The following is a 17,963-nucleotide window of genomic DNA, read 5'->3' on the forward strand; positions in this document are numbered from 1 at the left end:
CCCGAAGAAGCCGCAGGAACTACTCTGTTGTTGCTTGTGATCACAGCCGGCAGGCAGCAAGGAGGAGGCAGGGCAGGGTGGTTACAGCTAGGGATGAGAAGCGGATATAGCATTTTTGACGAATACGAGCATGAAACGAGTAAAACTCGTGATATTTTCAGCACCAGAACAATGAAGCAAAGAAACAGATTCCTGAGTTTGTTAGTAATTTTATTTATTAGATGCATCTGACCTGTTCTATTTTTCTCTGAAATGAGATCAAATCAGTGCTTCTATGGGTTGTCTCCTCTCTGCACTAGAAAATTTTACTTTATTATAATGTTCACTGTAATGCATCTTGATGTTCTTAACAAATAAATTAAATCAAAGATATTGGTCAATAATGCCAAATATGTAAATTTGTGTTTCAGCCATTTTTTTATTGGCTTAAAAATACTTCATGAAGATTACTAAGCAGGGGTGTAGAAGGTGTTTAATAGGGCCAGCCCAGTAATGATCTTGGACCAAAATAAAGGGGGGCAAAAGGAAATGTTTTTCCAGACGCCAAGAATCATTTAATGCCAAACCCCCCCCCCCCACCCCCCCCCCCACCCACCCACCCTGCAAAGTGTGTCACTGAGAGTTTAAAACAAAAATTATTCTTGTGCAAATATTCGTGTATTCACCTTTAATACTGGTTATTAAAATGCAGCAGTTGCTGGATTGGTGCAGTTCAGAGTGGAGTGTATCTGATAAAACAATAGCAACATAAAGGTGAGACGTGTCATAATCCCCCTCCCCCACCCCACCACCACCACCACCGCTGGAAAAATTCCTAGGGGAAACACGGATTAAACAAAGATTTCCTAAAAAACTTGTAGGTTTTACGTGTTTCGTACCGTCTAAAGTTGTTTGTACTTGAGAAATTCAACGTTTCAGATTTATCGAAAAGAGCACACGGCATCTTACCGGTGGTTGAAAAAATGTCAAGATTATTCCAATAAATTCTGAAAACATGATCTAAATGTTTGGATTGAAAGATTTAAAGCTCCAGACTGAACAGGAAAAATGTGTTACAGCCAGCACACCAAAATGTATTTAAGGCATTTTGGTCATCAGAACAAACCAACATCCACCAAACTGTTCCCAAGCCAACATTATCTGAAAATTCACATTCCTCTGAACTGACTCTTGAATTCTTCAGATTTAAAGTTCATCATCGTCTTCGTCGCTGCTGTCGTCTGAGGAAACGAGGCTTGTGGAGCTCCGGTAGAGGAGTTTGTGCCTCTGTCAGGACTCCTCTCCCGCTTCCTGGTTGACCACGTGTTGGTACCCCCGGTTGCCCATCATCTCCTTTTGCCGGCAAATGAAAACCAAAAGGAAGATGATGAGGAAGAAGAGCACACAGGCGGACAAGGCCAGGCCGATGAGGACCTCTTAACACAAAATTTTAAAATTAATCTGAAAGTTTGCACTGAAAGCAGCAATCTTTGTGTCTTAACCTCACCTTTATCTCTCACTTGCGAAGGCAGCTGACACTCTTTGTCCCTGTCGTTTGAGATGGAGAGCTTTGTAATTTTCACAAAGTCCTCCAGGGGGCAGTCAAGAGCGCAGCCTGGCAGCTGAAGAGGGTAAGGCTCCACTTTGGAGTCGTTACGATAAAACATGGACACTGAAGCCGAGCTGAGGGACAGAAAAAACCTTTACAGCTTTTAAAATGTAATTATATAAACAATCAGTAATAAATATGATTGGTGTCTGTTTCACTCCCGGTTAGGATTAGGCTAGGTTAGCGAAAACAGAAAACTTTTGTCATTTGGACCTAATTCATGATTTTGGTCAGTTTGAGGCAGTGTGAAAATTACAACCACAATGCAAAGTACAATTATCTTTTGAGTTTGGCCTAGAAGAAAATCCTTTGAATTAGCTTTAGCTACATGTTAGCTTAACAGATGTTAAACTATCAACTAGAAAGTTCGTTTGGAGCATCATTTTTCAAGTTTTTCCTTAATCCTCATTAAAAAATATTAAAATCAGCCCTGAAGCATCAGAATAAGGTCCCACAATGGTCTAAGGCTAAATGGGCAAGACCATTAGCATTAAAGCTATCCAGGTAGCGGTCTATATTAATTCTATAACATAAGGTGTCTGTATGTGCAACGTGTTTAAGAAACACAATCAGATAAATGTGTTCAGGTGCTGTAGCTGGTGAATATATTATGATGCTGATTGTTGATATTGGACCTTTTCCCACTGTTTTGGCAGGATTCGTGGATTCCTGCAACAAGACTCGACAGAGGCCATGTTTGTTCATGGGCTAAAAAATAGTGGTGGTCCAGAGCTGAAACCAATATGGTGGTCATGAATGCAAACCACCTACAGCTAACTTCAACATTTTACTGTCCATTCATTTACGTTAGAGATGTAAGAAGATATCGATATGCCAATATATTGTAATATTTTTTCCAGCAATATATCAATATATAAAAGATGTGTATCAAAAATATCAATGTGGCAATATATCCTGAAGTGTTTGTCTGTGATGTTAAATTAATATCCAAAAGCCATGTATCTAATTTTTTGGAAAAATTTATATGCAAACACTTGTGTATTTTCTTATATTTTGGTGCAATTCAATCACCAACCGCTAGTTGGCAACAGTGAGAAATAGGTTTTGTTTCCACCATTGAAATGTAAATCCCTCTAACATAGTTCAGATACCTCATGTTAAACATGTTAACTCATTCACTGCCAGCCGTTTCCTGATCAGAAAAGCACTTTGCTACCAGCATTTTTACTGGGTTTTTTAAGGGTCACAGAACGTTGTGCGCTAGGATGATGTCAAAGCCAAAACTACCAAAATAACCAAAACAAAGGGTAGACTCACCTCTTACATCAGGAAGAATCCGCGCATTTCGAGCGTTTACCGTTCTTTCATAATTCGTTGTCGAATTGTGATCGGCAGGAGCTTTTCTGGTTCACGCCTCACTTTTTTTTTTTTTTACAGCAGTGGCCCAAAACGATCTCCTAACACATGGATTTTCTGCTTCCTGATCACATGACGCGTGACGTACGCGAATAGAGATTGGCTTTAGAGCTGGGATGTTTGTTCTCACGATGCGGGGGCTCGTTCCGACGCCCACACAGTAAACAATTGCGAATGACGACTTTAGTCGTCATTGGCAGTGAACGGTTGGATTTAAAACGACGACTTTTGTTGTCAATGGCACTGAATGAGTTAAGTATAAGTATGGACTGTTTATTGAATATTCCTACAATAAATTCAGTCAAAAAAATTGCTAATAACATCTGACTGAATGTATCGCAATATATCGTGATACATTGTATTGCTTCCACTGTATCGTGATATGTATCATGTCGCCATAATTTCATCAATACACATCCCTAATTTTAAATTCACTCTACTTTAGCTTAATGTCATATCCAAGAGACATATTCTAGTAAACACTGGACCTAAAATATTTACCCATTATCGTCCCTGTACAGCTCAAACATGTGACAGGAGGCATAAGGTGGCTGAATTCCGTTAAAAACGTCTAAACTGGCCTGGAGAGCAGCTACGGTTGAGTCATGCTGTTTAAGAGACATATTGTTAAAGGTTAGGATAAATTTAAGGCAATAAATGCTCAACAACGTAGAATAAAAAAACATAAAAAGCTTACTGCAGAGAGCATCATCAATTTGAATTGCCGTTGTGGGTCTGGGATGGCCATCTCGGAAAGATTCCTCACTATTTCTCCAAGGAGCATACCTAAACGATGGAGGGCAGCTATCAGTTCTCCGGTCCACACACCGAATCAGGACAATCAGGAAAAAGGACAATGTTTTCCCATTCAATATATTTTCATGCCCTTGGAGTTGAGCAAAGACTTTTCCATCAAGGTTAAGTGATTTCATACAATAACAAAAACCTGCCAGAGAAACAATGAAGAGGCGTCCTAGTCAGCAGGACTGCAATAATGCCAAAAAAATATTGGGTGATGAACCAAATAGTTTGTTGTTTATATCTAAAGGTAGTAGTTTTCCTCACCTCATGCAGCATGTACCATGCAGCCTAAATAACTGAAGTAATTTGTTAATTTGTGGATGTAATTTAATTACGGTGGGGAGTACTCTGGGACTATGGGGTACAATGGCCTTTGATACGGGTTGTTATGGAGCTTACACATTAGGGTAAGTACGGTCGGGGGTGGCTGATTATACTCGCCAATCGGAGGTGGTAGCTATTGGAGGTAGCTGGCTAATCAGTTCTTAGGGTCACCTTGGTCCCAATCGGACCTACGAGGAAAAGAAAGAGTCACCTCAGAACAGAAAACATATCTGACCCTGGTGTGAAACCAAAAGCTGACCCAGTGCTTGATCGTACTGACCCTATGTGTAAGTGCTATTAGGTCCCTGTGTGACCGGTGACAGAGCTTGGTCCACACTACCAGCAGTAAGTTAGCCTGGCTTAGCACGATTATGGGAGAACTGAGACAAGGCAAAAATTTGAACTATTCAGTCCTGGGCTTTTCTGTGAAACCTGAGCAGATAGAGGTACTTCTTATTCCACGGTGTATAACGGACTGCCCCACTGACTGATCTCCATCTGAATGAATAAGTCACATTGTTCTCTACTCTGATTGGTCCTAGTGATGTCCAATTGCCTAAAGAGACAGCATGAAAGACAACCGTAGATTCCATCCCTATGACTGAAATCTGTCAGAGCCAGGTTACGTATTTACATCTTTAGGATGGCTTGCTAGGCTGTGATTCAGCAGCATCGCTGATATTCTGGGGCATCACCATCTAGAGGAGGTGACAGGATTAGGTTTCTCCTGAGCAGGGAGGAGTTTGGGATTCATTCTTTTAATACTGTAGAACTGTTGGGCATTGATGAAGAGTTGAAATGAACTTTTTGTAAATGACTGCTGTTCTTCGGTATTCACCCATCTCCGTTTAGCACGTTCTGGTGTGACAGACCCCTATTGTATTAATGTATATATTTCTTATTTTTATCTTTGTTTCTTATACCTCTTCTCTTCGGGGGGTATTCAGCAAACACACATTTGTTATATTTCTTTTATTTATTGAATTTCTGACTAAGCCAGTTAATTTTAAAGACACGTTTTGGTGATTTTTTGAGAGTCAGTTATTCTTCATTGATTTTCAGAATAAATGTTTGAACTGTCTATGCCATGAAACACTAAGGTAAGCCCCTCCCACTATGTGTTTGAATGGGTGCATATGTTGAATGTAATTTTGTGGCCCATCCTGTTTAGATGAGCGTCGGACCGGGCATATCCGCTCTGCTCCGTGACGGCTGGATTTGGGGGAGGGCGTTGTTTATAACCCTGATTGGTTGGTGCACCCCTGTTAACTTGGTGCTCTACACATAGTGTGTGATGGTCATGGACGGAGCATTGGCGATGGGCTTCTGAGCCTACAATGATTTTCGCCCACCTGTTTTTGATTACCAGTGCTGTGTTCACTTGTAACTGAGAGACAAGACTGGGGTTGAAGCTAGAGATGCACCGATACGATACTGGTATCGGTAAAAGTTAACCGATACCAGGAACCAATACCAATGCAGTTGCTTGAAAATGGCTTCACTGTAACTTGTCATTTCTGTTCACCTAATATTTTAGTTTGTGATGATTTCCATTCATATCTTTTACTTTTTATCTACCTCACAGTCTTTTCCTGTTGAAAGCAGAGAAGAAAATAAAACCTGTATTCCAAATCATTGCATTTTTTGTGTGGTAGAAGTATCGGTATTGGTAATTGTATTGGCGAGTACTCAGATCCAAGTATCGGTATTGTATCCGTTTGGAAAAAAGTGGTATCGTTGCATCCCTAGTTGAAGCGTCATTTCTGCTTGTATATCAAACATTTTTGTACTGATCGGTGTTCTCTTGTCTTTTCCCTTCTAAGAATAAAATTAATTCGAGTTGTCACACAGTCCTACTACTCAGAACTTAAACCACCTCAGTTGACCTCTTGGATGTGGAGGAGCAGCTCCTCCCCTAATCGTTCAGGCGGAGTCCGGCCACTCTACAGACTGACCTCACCTGGATCTCATTCTTTTGGTCAAGATCCAAATCTAAGGACCATAGATAACAACGTTCATTGAGAGGAATGTAGTCACAAGCCTGATCTGTCAGTAACTCATTGTAACATGACTAAAGCTACACAAAGCTGAGTGCTGATTGGTCTAAATCAGACAATAACTTGGACCCAAACATTCCAGGGTCTATTTTAGATTGCTTTATTGAGAATGGAAAATATAAAGTTTGATGTTTCGTTTCTATATCTGATTTCAAACATGAAAGGCAGAAAAAAAGAGGCCAGAAATATCATCAGAGGGTGACTAATGCACCACCTACCTCCCTGCAGGCGACTCTTTTCCTGTTGCTTGTAGACCCCAAATATGACCTGCAGAAATTTTAAATAGCAGTTGTTGGACTTCTTTTTAACGATGGAGAAAAGCCGAGGCCCTACCAGAGCTTTTACCTGCATTCCAAAGTCTTTGACGATCTTGAGCTTCTCCATGACATCAGGAGTCACCCAGTCGGGTGCGGAGAAGTTGTGACGTGACTAAACACACAGAAAAACAACTTAAGGGGTCAAACGGGGTTAGGTCGACCCTGTCTGTGTGTGACTTCAGCTGTTAACTTGCTGTTCGGTCTCTGTCTCCAGGCGAGTCTAACCTGGACGGTTCTGTTTTTCCTGATTGTCACCTGTTCTTCTCAAAAATCTAGTTTTGCAAGATGCTTGAGTTCTCTTTCAAAATTCACCTTTGGTTAATTATTCCAAACAGTCCCAAAAACAACTTTTACTAGATGTACGATGAGACGAAAGGGGCACCAAAACCACTAACTTAGAAATAAACTTCCTCTTTGTCGTCTTCCTCCGCTTATCCGGGTCCGGGTCGCGGGGGCAGCATCCCAATTAGGGAGCTCCAGACCGTCCTCTCCCCGGCCACCTCAAACAGCTCCTCCGGCAGGACCCCAAGGCATTCCCGGACCAGATTGGAGATGTAACCTCTCCAACGTGTCCTGGGTCGACCCGGGGGCCTCCTGCCGGCAGGACATGCCCGAAACACCTCCCCAGGGAGGCGTCCAGGAGGCGTCCTGACCAGATGCCCAAACCACCTCAACTGGCTCCTTTCGATCCGGAGGAGCAGCGGTTCTACTCCGAGTCCCTCCTGAATGTCCGAGCTTCTCACCCTATCTCTAAGGCTGAGCCCGGCCACCCTACGGAGGAAACTCATTTCGGCCGCTTGTATCCGCGATCTCGTTCTTTCGGTCATTACCCAAAGCTCATGACCATAGGTGAGGATTGGGACGTAGATCGACCGGTAAATCGAGAGCCTGGCTTTCTGGCTCAGCTCCCTCTTCACCACGACAGATCGGCTCAGCGTCCGCATCACTGCAGACGCCGAACCAATCCGCCTGTCGATCTCCCGATCCCTCCTACCCTCACTCGTGAACAAGACCCCGAGATACTTAAACTCCTCCACTTGAGGTAGGACCTCTCCCCCGACCCGGAGTTGGCAAGCCACCCTTTTCCGGTCGAGAACCATGGTCTCAGATTTGGAGGTGCTGATCCTCATCCCAGCCGCTTCACACTTGGCCGCGAACCTACCCAGCAAGAGCTGAAGATCAGAGCTGGATGAAGCTAGGAGGACCACATCATCCGCAAAAAGCAGAGACGAGATTCTCCTGCCACCAAACTCGACACACTCCACACCACGTCTGCACCTAGAAATTCTGTCCATAAAGGTAATGAACAGAGCCGGTGACAAAGGGCAGCCCTGGCGGAGTCCAACCCTCACCGGGAACAGGTCCGACTTACTACCGGCTATGCGGACCAAACTCAAGCTCCTCTGGTAAAGGGAATGAATGGCCCTTAACAGAAAGCCACCCACCCCATACTCCTGGAGCGTCCCCCAGAAATAAACTCCCTAACGTTTATACATTTCTCCCTGAAACTTCTCTGTTTTACTTATTGAGCATTAATTTGAGTTGATCAAACTGGATGTTTTCCATTTATATGACAAACTTCAGAAAGAACTAGCGTAAACCAATGACCATTATTTTAATGGTGGAAATTGGTATTTTTTTCCCCTGCTGTGTGTTATAATTTATTCACACTCAGTGACGCGAGTTAATTATATTGTGGTACCGAAACATTTAAAATAAATGTTGTAGCTCCTGAGATTCTATACGAGAGTCTATCTGATGCAGTACGCTTCCAAAACAAGTCTAACTCTGCGGATCAGATCGGACGAGACAGGGAGTCAAACACAAAAGCAGCATAACACATCCGGAGACTTTCAAAATAAAAGTACAGTTTTCAATGGGTTAACTAGTAAAAATAAAACAAAAAATTATTATATATAATTTTCTGTGAAACCTCCACAGCCAAGATAAACGGAACAGAAAATGGACCTTTTTTAAAACATGCAGTCATCTTTCTCGTTGCTTGCTACCATGTGGACTTCTGAAATCAAGCGTGGTTTTGCAATTCTCCCGTGATTTCATGAGTTTGCAGGACCAGCGAAATGGAACATTTTCACTTGTTTCTCATCTGAAATGCCCCCGATTGGAAGGGAAAACACCTCTGTTACGTTACACGCCACTTTCACGTCAGTTGAATAAAAGGGATCATTGTTATTGAAGTTAATGGCTCAATATATTGTGATACTGATTTGACACCATATCACCCAGTCCTATTAGGAGGTAAACACTGGCTTTCTACCAAATAAGTAACTTAAGTGTGTTTTTCCTGCAACCTTGGTGGCGCTCCCTTCTTACCAGAAACTAGCGATGCAAAGATACCACATTTTTCCAAACCGACACTTGGATCGGAGTCCTCGTCGATACCGATTACCAATACTTCTACCACACAAGAAAATGAAATGAATTGGAATACAGGTTTTATTTTCTTCTCTGCTTTCAACAGGAAAAGACTGAGGTAGATAAAAAATAAAATATATGAATAGAAATGATCACAAAACTAAAATATTAGGTGAACAGAAATGACAAGTTACAGTGAAGTCCCTTTCAGGTCATTGGTATCGGTTAACTTTTACCTACCAGAAACATTTCAATTCAATTCAAATGCAAGGTCCCAACATCACGAGAGAATTGGAAGATCACGCGTAATTTTGTAAGTTAACAAGGAGAGACGAAGGCAAGTAACCCAAAAGGTCTGCGGTGTATTCTCTGGTCTTTTTGCCTCCACTAAGGAGACGTCAAGGGTAATGAGGTTTTTTTTATTGATAAGAAATAGGAAATCTGTATTTAATGTATTTAACTTTGAAATTCACCAGATGCTTCAGTGTTTGAACTGCTGAGCTGGAAGCTCTCAGGAAGCATAAAAAATAAACCCTACGGGTAAATTGTGCAGAATAGCGTGACGCTACACTTCTGGGACGTCTCCGAGACCTGCCACTGCGTAACCGGTAGAAACAAGACTATAACGGCGACTATTAGCAACGTGTTACACTTCACAGACATTGTACAACCATTACACATCCGGTGGCAAACCGGGGTGAGTTTTGATCCAAATGAATTTCTGTTGACTCTTCGTTGGGAGGAAAATGACAACAACAACAAAAGAAACAGAAGTGAAACTGTTGACTACAAGTACCAGTTCCTCTATCAGCTGATACCACGACTGTCTCTGCGGAACCAGAGGACACCAGATGAGATCTGCTTTTGTATTTTAAAAACGTTTACTGAAGCTCACCTGAACTAAACAACTGTTTTATGACCCCTACATGTCTGCTCTGAGAAAGTCAACCACGCAACAGGACTTGAACTTTGGGGGTTTTCCCCGACTCCCCTGAACATTATTCACTCCATTTGAAATAAATCTGAATAGTGTTTGTTTGGTTAAATATCTTTATTCTCACCTCACAGAAGAGCGTGTCATGCACACTCCACACAGTTTCCACGGTGGCCGTCGTCAGTCCCGATTTGTTCCTCACCAGCTCAATCAGGTCCTTCAAAAACAAAATACACCAAAATGACTAATAATATACAAAAGGAACCAAATGCATTGTTTTTTGTTTGTTTGTTTACAGAAAGCAGCAATGCAAGTTGTACCTGGTATGTCGTGGTGACGTTGATAAACTCTGCACTATGTTCGGTTTCGTTCATCAGCTGCTGGTAGCGAGGACAGTCGCCCAGAGGAAATGAAAGAAGCTGCAATTCAAAATTGAATGGATAAAAAAAATCAGCCATCCAGCTCATCGTCTTCCCCCAGAACAGCGAATGCTTGAGTGTTTTGCTTTATACCGACCCGCTCTTCACTCATCGGTACCGTGTGAACAGGAATGGGCTGCCACTTCAGGCTGGGCATGAATATCTGCTGACCGCTGGGAGGATAAAGACCTAGATGATGAGGTCGGGAGGGAGGTGAGTCATTAGTGCTGGAAGGAGTGTGGGAAGCTTCTAAAGGCATTCATCTTCTCATCCAAGAGGCTCTCTCAATTTAATGCGCATATGCAATGTTCTGGAATTTAAAGGTGCAATATGTAAGAAGGAAGCAGGCATGACATCCTGTGGCCAAATTTGAGTACTGCAGACCGTTTTTATGAGTTTCATGGCTGTTGCCAGTTACTGATCAGCACCAGAAGATTCTAAACGACGAGCCCTACACAGTAAGTTGAGTAGATAAATACATTTATATAGAATTATTGATGGCTGAAAAAGTAGCTTGACATATTTTTAGAGTAGACTGTTAGCTTCTAAATCACTGTTAGCCCAACATTTACCTCTAGCCTTCTTCACTCAATTTATCCATCCATCTTCCGCTGCTAATCCGGGGTTGAGTCGTGGGGGCAGCAGCCTAAGCAGGGAGGCCCAGACTTCCCTCTCCCCAGCCACTTGGGCCAGCTCCTCCGGGGGAACCACAAGGTGTTCCCTAGCCAGGTGAAAGACGTGGTCCCTCCAGCGTGTCCTGGGTGTCCCTTTAGATCTTCTCCCAGTAGTAAGTGCCCAGCAAACCTCACCAGGGAGGCTTCCAGGAGGCATCTTAACTAGATGCCAGAGCCACCTCAACTGGCTACTTACTCTCAATATGGAGGACGACGTGACTGTTATCGTGTGGACTTCTGAAATCCTGTGTGGTTTAACAATTCTCTCGTGATTTTGTGACTTTGCAGGACCAGCGAACCCTAATTGAGACGGACTGTTTTGTGATTATTTCGCTGTAGAATTCTTACATGTTGCTCCTTTAACCTGTTCTGACTCACTAATCACGTCCGTCTCCTCCCTCCTGAGAGGTTGTTGAGGTCTTTAGTCGGTCTGGTCCACATGAGAGACGTTTTGTTCACAAAAGGTGAGAAACTCAAACACGTGTGCTGAAATAAAATGTTCAGGGTGTAGAGGGAGTTCAGCTCGTATAAATGAAGACGCTCACTACGACTCCCAGAAATCCAACACAACTAAGACTCCCACCAGCGGTCAGTTTGACGGCTGGCCTTCTACACATCCTTGAGTCAAATGATTGTAGTACGATATAAGTTAGCTCATTATGGATATGTGGACGTATTACAGTAACAAATATGCAATTGACCTTGAAAAGACCTTCTGTGTCGCCGTCAGAATCTCAGCGGCTTCCTTCTGACATGTTGTCATCAGCTCTTGCCAAGAACCTTCTTCTAAAAGCCATTTACCAGCAGTTTTACATGAAATAGGACCAGAGTGAACGCATCAGCTAGACTGTTGGTTCCCAGGAAATATTTACAGTATAAATAATAGATCTGTCAGACTGCTGGTTGTGGGAGATAAAGAGAAAAACAACCATTTTTCTTTTACTGGTGTAAGCAAAGTGACCTAAAAAAAAAAGGAAAAGGGACATATCCTCAGACCTGCAAGGTTAGCCTCAGCGCTCATCAGGGTGCGATCGTAGTCCGTACTCCGAACCAAAATCTGACCCAAAAAGCAAGAAACATTTTAAGATTTGGCTTTGTAAAAAATTCCTTTTATACGTCACACGACAGAAACATTTACCTCACGTCGATTGTAGGATTCACTGAGGAAATTCTTGTACCGATTCCTAAAAAACTGGCCCAGCTCATAATGCTGCCTCATCCCCTCCTGAGACAACAGATTACAAAGACAAGAGTGAACCTACAGATGGTCCATGAGGTCATCGCTAATAACGCTTTGGACGGTGGTTCAGATATAATGCACATTCCGCTGTAAATGGAACAAAAACGCTAACATTTTCCACGTACCTGCGACAGCTGACCGAAGCCTTGTGGCCAGTCCTCCTCCTGGTGGGCGTCAGTAGGAAAGGCTTTGATCGGTGATCTGTCCCCATGGCGAAACAACTGAGAGAGAAGGGCGGAGGCGTCCGGTGACGTGATAGTGACAGTAGTGTGACAGTGTGTAAAAATAAGCAGTAATGTCCTGCAGTAAAATTAAAGATGAAAAAAAAATGTAGAAAAACTGACAAGTGATTATCTGCTTATATATGGCCGTGCATTTGGATAGAAAATATTTATTCAACAAAAAAATGACATTTTATCACATTCTGCTTTGCAAGAATGTATTATTTTAATGTAACCATGTGGAATTTAACCATTTTAAAGTAATATCTCAATGTTACAAAAATTATGTCTTAAAACAAACTCCTTAACCTAAATATGTCTGATATTAGCTATTTTAAGTCATTATTAAAGTAGAAGATTTGGTATTGTGATCCAGCCATCCATTTTCGGCTGCTTATCCAGGGTCGGGCCGCGGTGACATCATGAATGACAGGAGATTTGTCACGTTAGTTACTAAAATCATTTAGTTCTTTTTTAATGAATGTTACGGTTAAAGTGGCGGATCGTCCATAGCCCCAATCTCACAGGAAGATGATAGGAATCACAAAATATTTTTTAAATGCATGAAATTAAAACAATCTATACAGCATTCAGACTATAGGTGCTGTGTATAATCTGTAGTTTAAATATGTTATCACACTTTTACCATAACCAAATCTCCTCAAATCAAATCAAAGATCCTTTATTAATCCCAGAGGGAAATTAGAGTTTCAGTACACACAATTCAGAGATCAGACGTACATAGGCAGGACACATGACAATAATTGGTGACTGTGGTCATTCGCAACCCTGAGTCGCGCTACCTTAATAGAGATAAGAGGGTAACATGAGGATTGGTTCAGGTGGAGGGAAAAAAAGGCACTTCAGAGTTACCCTCCACTGGGAGGGCAGCTTTGCTCTGCAAAAAAACACCTCAGACAGGTATGCAACAGACTTCAGACAACACAACATAAGAGTCCACTAGGTGGGGTGGTGGGTTGGGACTATCCCCACTTCAGTTGCTGCAGCCACGATGAAGCAGCGCATGTCACCTCAGTGTGGATAGGGAGAGGAGCATTGAGGGTTAGAGGGTTGCAGTGACCCTGGAACGTTTCAGGGGCCTTCCCGCAGTCCCGCCCAGGCTGGGATAGGAGACAGAGTTGAGTTGCCATAGCGACGCCACATTCCACATATCTTCTGAGGGGGGAGTTTTCGTTGTAGCCTTGCAGGCTCAAGGACGCCAGATTCCGGTTAGAAATTGTTTTGGGGCCAGACAGAGATAATTTTCTCTCTGTCTTACAGTTTGTTGGTCCTCAACCTCTCAAAATCCCAATAATGGACATTAATCTATCCCAATCCGTGCTGATTCGTCCACTCACTCCTTGATGGCATCCATCTTCTGTGCCAATGAATGAATCTCGGCCAAAGTCCCAAGCTTACGATTCATCTCGGCTGCATGGTGGCGCAGTGGTTAGCACTGTTGCCTCGCAACACGAAGGTCGCAGGTTCGAAACTCGGCTGCGGCCTTTCTGCGTGGAGTTGCGTGTTCTCCCCATGCATGCGTGGGTTTTCTCCGGGTACTCCGGTTTCCCCCACAGATCACAACATGCCCTATAGGTTAAAAAAATTGTCAGTCGCTTTGGGTAAAAGCGTCTGCTAAGCACATAAACATAAACATCTCAACAATTATGTGAGTCTGTGAATTCACAGCGCGGTGCAATCCATCTCTGAGCTCTGGGATCAGGCCAATATTCCTTGACAGCTCGTTAATTTTCCGGTAAGCCAGGTAGCCTCCAATGCCGATCAGCAGGAAACCCGACACCAACACCACGAATATCCACACGTCTTCAGAGTCCTCCACAGACAGCTGGTCTGTCCCGGAGGGGCTTCCGGGAGCCCCTTCTCTTGTTCTCATCGTTGAAAAAATTTATCAACCGCATTGAGTGACCAACTGAACGAGATCCATTTTAGTGAATTTCAGTTTCCAGAAAAAATGCAGAAGCAGCCGTGCACCCAGCACACACAGACAAAGGCCTTGAGGATAAGATATGGAGGAGAGGGGAAGAAAAGCATCTGCACCCTCCAAGAGCCGGAAGAAGAAGTGACATATTTCATGTTCCTTTTGGGGCGCAACAATCTTTACCATAGACCTACGTTAGAACTGGCCGTGTGCGCCGCCGCCGGATCCTCCTCCGTGACAATGAGCAGGAGAGCCCTTGGTCGCAGAAGTTTGCGACCGAAACCGAACAGAGTCCCAGCTCAGCTCAGCCTGTTCACCCTTAACTGCAAAATGATGAAATGTGGACTTGGAAACTTGTAAACACTCTCCAGCAAGTAAAAAAAAAAAAAGGCCTAAACTGTCAGGAATCAGCTCCGTGTGACGTTGGGACACAGGATTACACGAACCAAGTGGATTACTTTACTATTAAACAGATTATTATGACCATAAACCAGCAAAGGTAAGACTAAATTTAATATTTAGACTTCAAGAAATTAGCTTTGTTTAGAGGCTTACTGTCGTTATAAGGTGTTATTGAGGTAGAAAACGTAGAACCTATCGTTAAGATGAGCCTCTTCCCGTTGAGTATGTGTGCAGTTTGCATACATTGGTGACTATTAAGCATGTTTTCGGAACAACTTTGCTGCTGGAAGTGCTCGTAGCTCTGGTACCGGTCCATCGGGTTCAAGTTGTGTGATGAACAAGAATGATAATTTAGCATCCCCTACTGGTAATATGTGGTTGGCGCATCTGAAAACAGACAGCAGAAATGTGACCAACCCAAAAAAATTTCACCAGCCTCCACTGGTTTGAGACTAAGGGTTAAGTTAAGCCTATATCGACACAGACATCCCTAACCCATTTATTTATTTATTTATATCGAGGTCTGAAAATGGTCAATATAACTTAATTCACTGTCTTGTGCCGGTTTATTTAGGTGATGGGGTTCAAATGTTGTATGTTGACCCCAATGAAAGCCCAAACGATGGCCACCAAAAGATTTATTTCATAAAAAAAACGGTTTAGCGCAAAAAGTGCTGCTGTAGCTTTTTCTTCCATCTCTGAGCACTTTAAAAGTAGGAGGAGTTGTGCAAAAAGCTTCCACATAACAATAAACTTTGTGGTCAGTTGACAAAGATAACATCTGTAGGTTTCACTCGCAAGCCATCGGGTTGAATACCTTTAGAACAAAATTCTCAAACACTCAAGAATTTTTTTTTCGAAAAACAGGTCCAAAACAAGTGGAACGTCATAACAGAGCTCTACGTTTACAAAGCAGGTGTCTAACCATTAAATGGTGGGGTATTTTAGTAGAAACACTAGAATCCCGCTTCAAAGTCCAATTCTAAAGCCAATAAGAGGATAATGCCTTGTCTGGGTAACATTCATGTCTGAAAAGAAGAGCCAAAAAGACCTTGTGTAAACTATTTGTAGATTTAGTTTATCTTGTTTTTGAGCCCTAATCTTGTCTGCTGCAGAGTGTGTGCGCAAGATAATAGGTGTGAGTTTTCAAGAATGACTCTTATATGACCTGCACGTTAGTTTGAATTATTTTAGTTTTGATTGAGATTTACAGAAATAAAAAGTGATAGTGATGTTTCCATGCAAGCTGAGGCTGTGAGGAACTGAAAACCAAGAAGCAAATATACTAATATCAGTGTGCAGCTCTTTGTTGCTGCTGTGTTTGCATAAAGACTCGTCCATACTTGACTTCTGAGTTCACTGGAGCATTTGTTCATTAGTCCCAGGTCAACTGGACATTTAAACAGTTTTATATTGACCTGTTGTCAGGTCACAAAGTCTGTTTTTTTCTAAGGTAGTTTGCCAACATTCAGTTCTTGGAAATTAAACATATGCTGCCCAAATTTTGCTTTGTCGCTTAAAATGCTAGCATATGTTTACAATAGCAAAAGTGCACATCTAAATGGTTAGCTAGCAGTGTAAAGCAAAATTAAACATATAAATGAAAATAACGTATTTTGAAGTGGATTATTTTACCGCCGAATTCCCAGCAGAAGTTCAAAGATTTATTATGGCTTTAATTTGTTCGATGAAAATCAAGAATTTTCACATTCAAGCAAATAAGGGTTTAAATCTCAGAAATGTTGAACCTTCTTCCGCTAATTGTGTAGCGCAGCTTCCCCAGCGTTGCAGCAAGATTGACATTACTCACCACGGTCACAAAGGCTAGTTTTCTTTCTGCAGTAACGTGTCCGCACAACAAGGCCACCGTGAGAAGAAAAAGCACCGAGAAGGACTTCATGTTGCCTCGGCTGACGGTCCGGACTGCCGCTAAAAGACAACTGCTGGACGGCTTCCTCTTTTTGCTCGGAGGAGGTCAAGCTTGTCATTTTACCACACTTGAATCAAACCGGAAGTAGAAAAATAAAACCGAAATTGGTCATTTGAGAAAATAAGCATTAGGCGTACAAATCAGTTGAGTTTCTACGTTTAAAATAACTGTATTAAATATTTTAAAATTGTCAACTTTTGAAGTCATAGTCGAGAAAAGTCTCACTTTACCTTCAAAACCGGAAGCATCTGGCTGTAGCGTCTGTGAACCATTTTGTGAAAATTATTTTTTGTTTGATGCATTTTGTTTGCTTCTCGACTCTAAATGGAATCAGAAAACAAAAGTATGCGGGTTCATGATATATTTTTGGTTTGACTCGTGTGTGTGTGTGTGTGTGTGTGTGTGTGTGTGTGTGTGTGTGTGTGTGTGTGTGTGTGTGTGTGTGTGTGTGTGTGTGTGTGTGTGTGTGTGTGTGTGTGTGTGTGTGTGTGTGTGTGTGTGTGTGTGTGTGTGTGGTATATAGTGTGTATTTATAATTTATGATTTAGTTTTTATTTAATTACTAAATCATTTTAATTAATTACCTAAATATCTAGACCGTCAGTTACTGAAGCAAAATGATTTTGCTGTGCATTTTCACATATGGGTGTTGGTCATAAAATATCATGACAAGGTCGAATTATTTCAGTATTTCCATTCTAAAAGTAAAACTTGAATATTATATTATTTCATTACACACAAATGTTTGAAATGTTTATTTATTTTAATTTGATGATTATAACTGACAACTAATGAAAATCCACAATTCAGTATCTCAGAATATTAGAATATTGTGAAAAGGTTCATCTAAGACCTCAAATGATGAATTATATAAATGGAAACTGTGTTCCCTCGCCCAGACGTGGGTCACCGGGGCCCCCCTCTGGAGCCAGGCCTGAAGGTGGGGCACGTTGGCGAGCGCGTGGTGGCCGGGCGTTCACCCATGGAGCCCGGCCAGGCACAGCTCGAAGAAGAAATGTGGGTCCCCCTTCCCATGGGCTCACCACTCGTGGGAGGGGCCAAAGGGGTCGGGTGCAGTGTGTGACGGGTGGTAGTCGAGGGCGGGGACCTTGGCGGTCTGATCCTCGGCTACAGAAGCTGGCTCTTGGCACATGGAATGTCACCTCTCTGGTAGGGAAGGAGCCTGAGTTTGTGTGTGAGGTTGAGAGGTTACGACTAGATGTAGTCGGACTCACCTCAACGCATGGCTCTGGCTCTGGAACCAGTTTCCTTGAGAGTGGCTGGACTTTCTACCACTCTGGAGTTGCTCCCACTGAGAGGTGCCGAGCAGGGGTGGGCATACTAGTTGCCCCCCATCTTGGTGC

The 17,963-nt window shown here is 42.6% G+C and overlaps 1 protein-coding gene across 2 annotated transcripts; it reads right to left on the reverse strand.

Moving 5' to 3' along the window:
* Window positions 1-1,056: 1,056 nt before the first annotated feature.
* Window positions 1,057-16,652, reverse strand: acp2 (acid phosphatase 2, lysosomal). Of its 2 annotated transcripts, none has more exons than XM_015952492.3 (13): window positions 16,480-16,652; window positions 12,233-12,328; window positions 12,006-12,092; window positions 11,864-11,924; window positions 10,291-10,382; window positions 10,095-10,193; window positions 9,902-9,991; window positions 6,493-6,576; window positions 6,366-6,414; window positions 3,663-3,751; window positions 3,467-3,573; window positions 1,487-1,662; window positions 1,057-1,332 (listed from the first exon to the last, which is right to left on the reverse strand). In XM_015952492.3, the coding sequence occupies exons 1-13, from the start codon at window positions 16,567-16,569 to the stop codon at window positions 1,196-1,198; spliced, it is 1,257 nt and encodes a 418-aa protein (XP_015807978.1). In that variant the 5' UTR covers window positions 16,570-16,652; the 3' UTR covers window positions 1,057-1,195. The 2 variants fall into 2 exon arrangements, with proteins under 2 accessions (XP_015807978.1, XP_015807977.1); XM_015952491.3 differs by having other exon boundaries at window positions 1,057-1,415.
* Window positions 16,653-17,963: the final 1,311 nt, after the last annotated feature.

Source organism: Nothobranchius furzeri, chromosome 14, assembly GCF_043380555.1.
Source record: "Nothobranchius furzeri strain GRZ-AD chromosome 14, NfurGRZ-RIMD1, whole genome shotgun sequence".
Classification (NCBI taxonomy): Eukaryota; Metazoa; Chordata; class Actinopteri; order Cyprinodontiformes; family Nothobranchiidae; genus Nothobranchius; species Nothobranchius furzeri.

Coding starts and splice junctions, on each gene's coding strand:
- acp2 (XM_015952491.3), bottom strand. CDS start 16,569: ATGAAGTCCTTCTCGGTGCTTTTTCTTCTCACGGTGGCCTTGTTGTGC. Junction 10,383..11,863: donor CGCTGAGGCTAACCTTGCAG/GTCTGAGGATAT, acceptor CTCATCATCTAG/GTCTTTATCCTCCCAGCGGT. Junction 3,752..6,365: donor AAAGAGTCGCCTGCAGGGAG/GTAGGTGGTGCA, acceptor TCCATCGTTTAG/GTATGCTCCTTGGAGAAATA.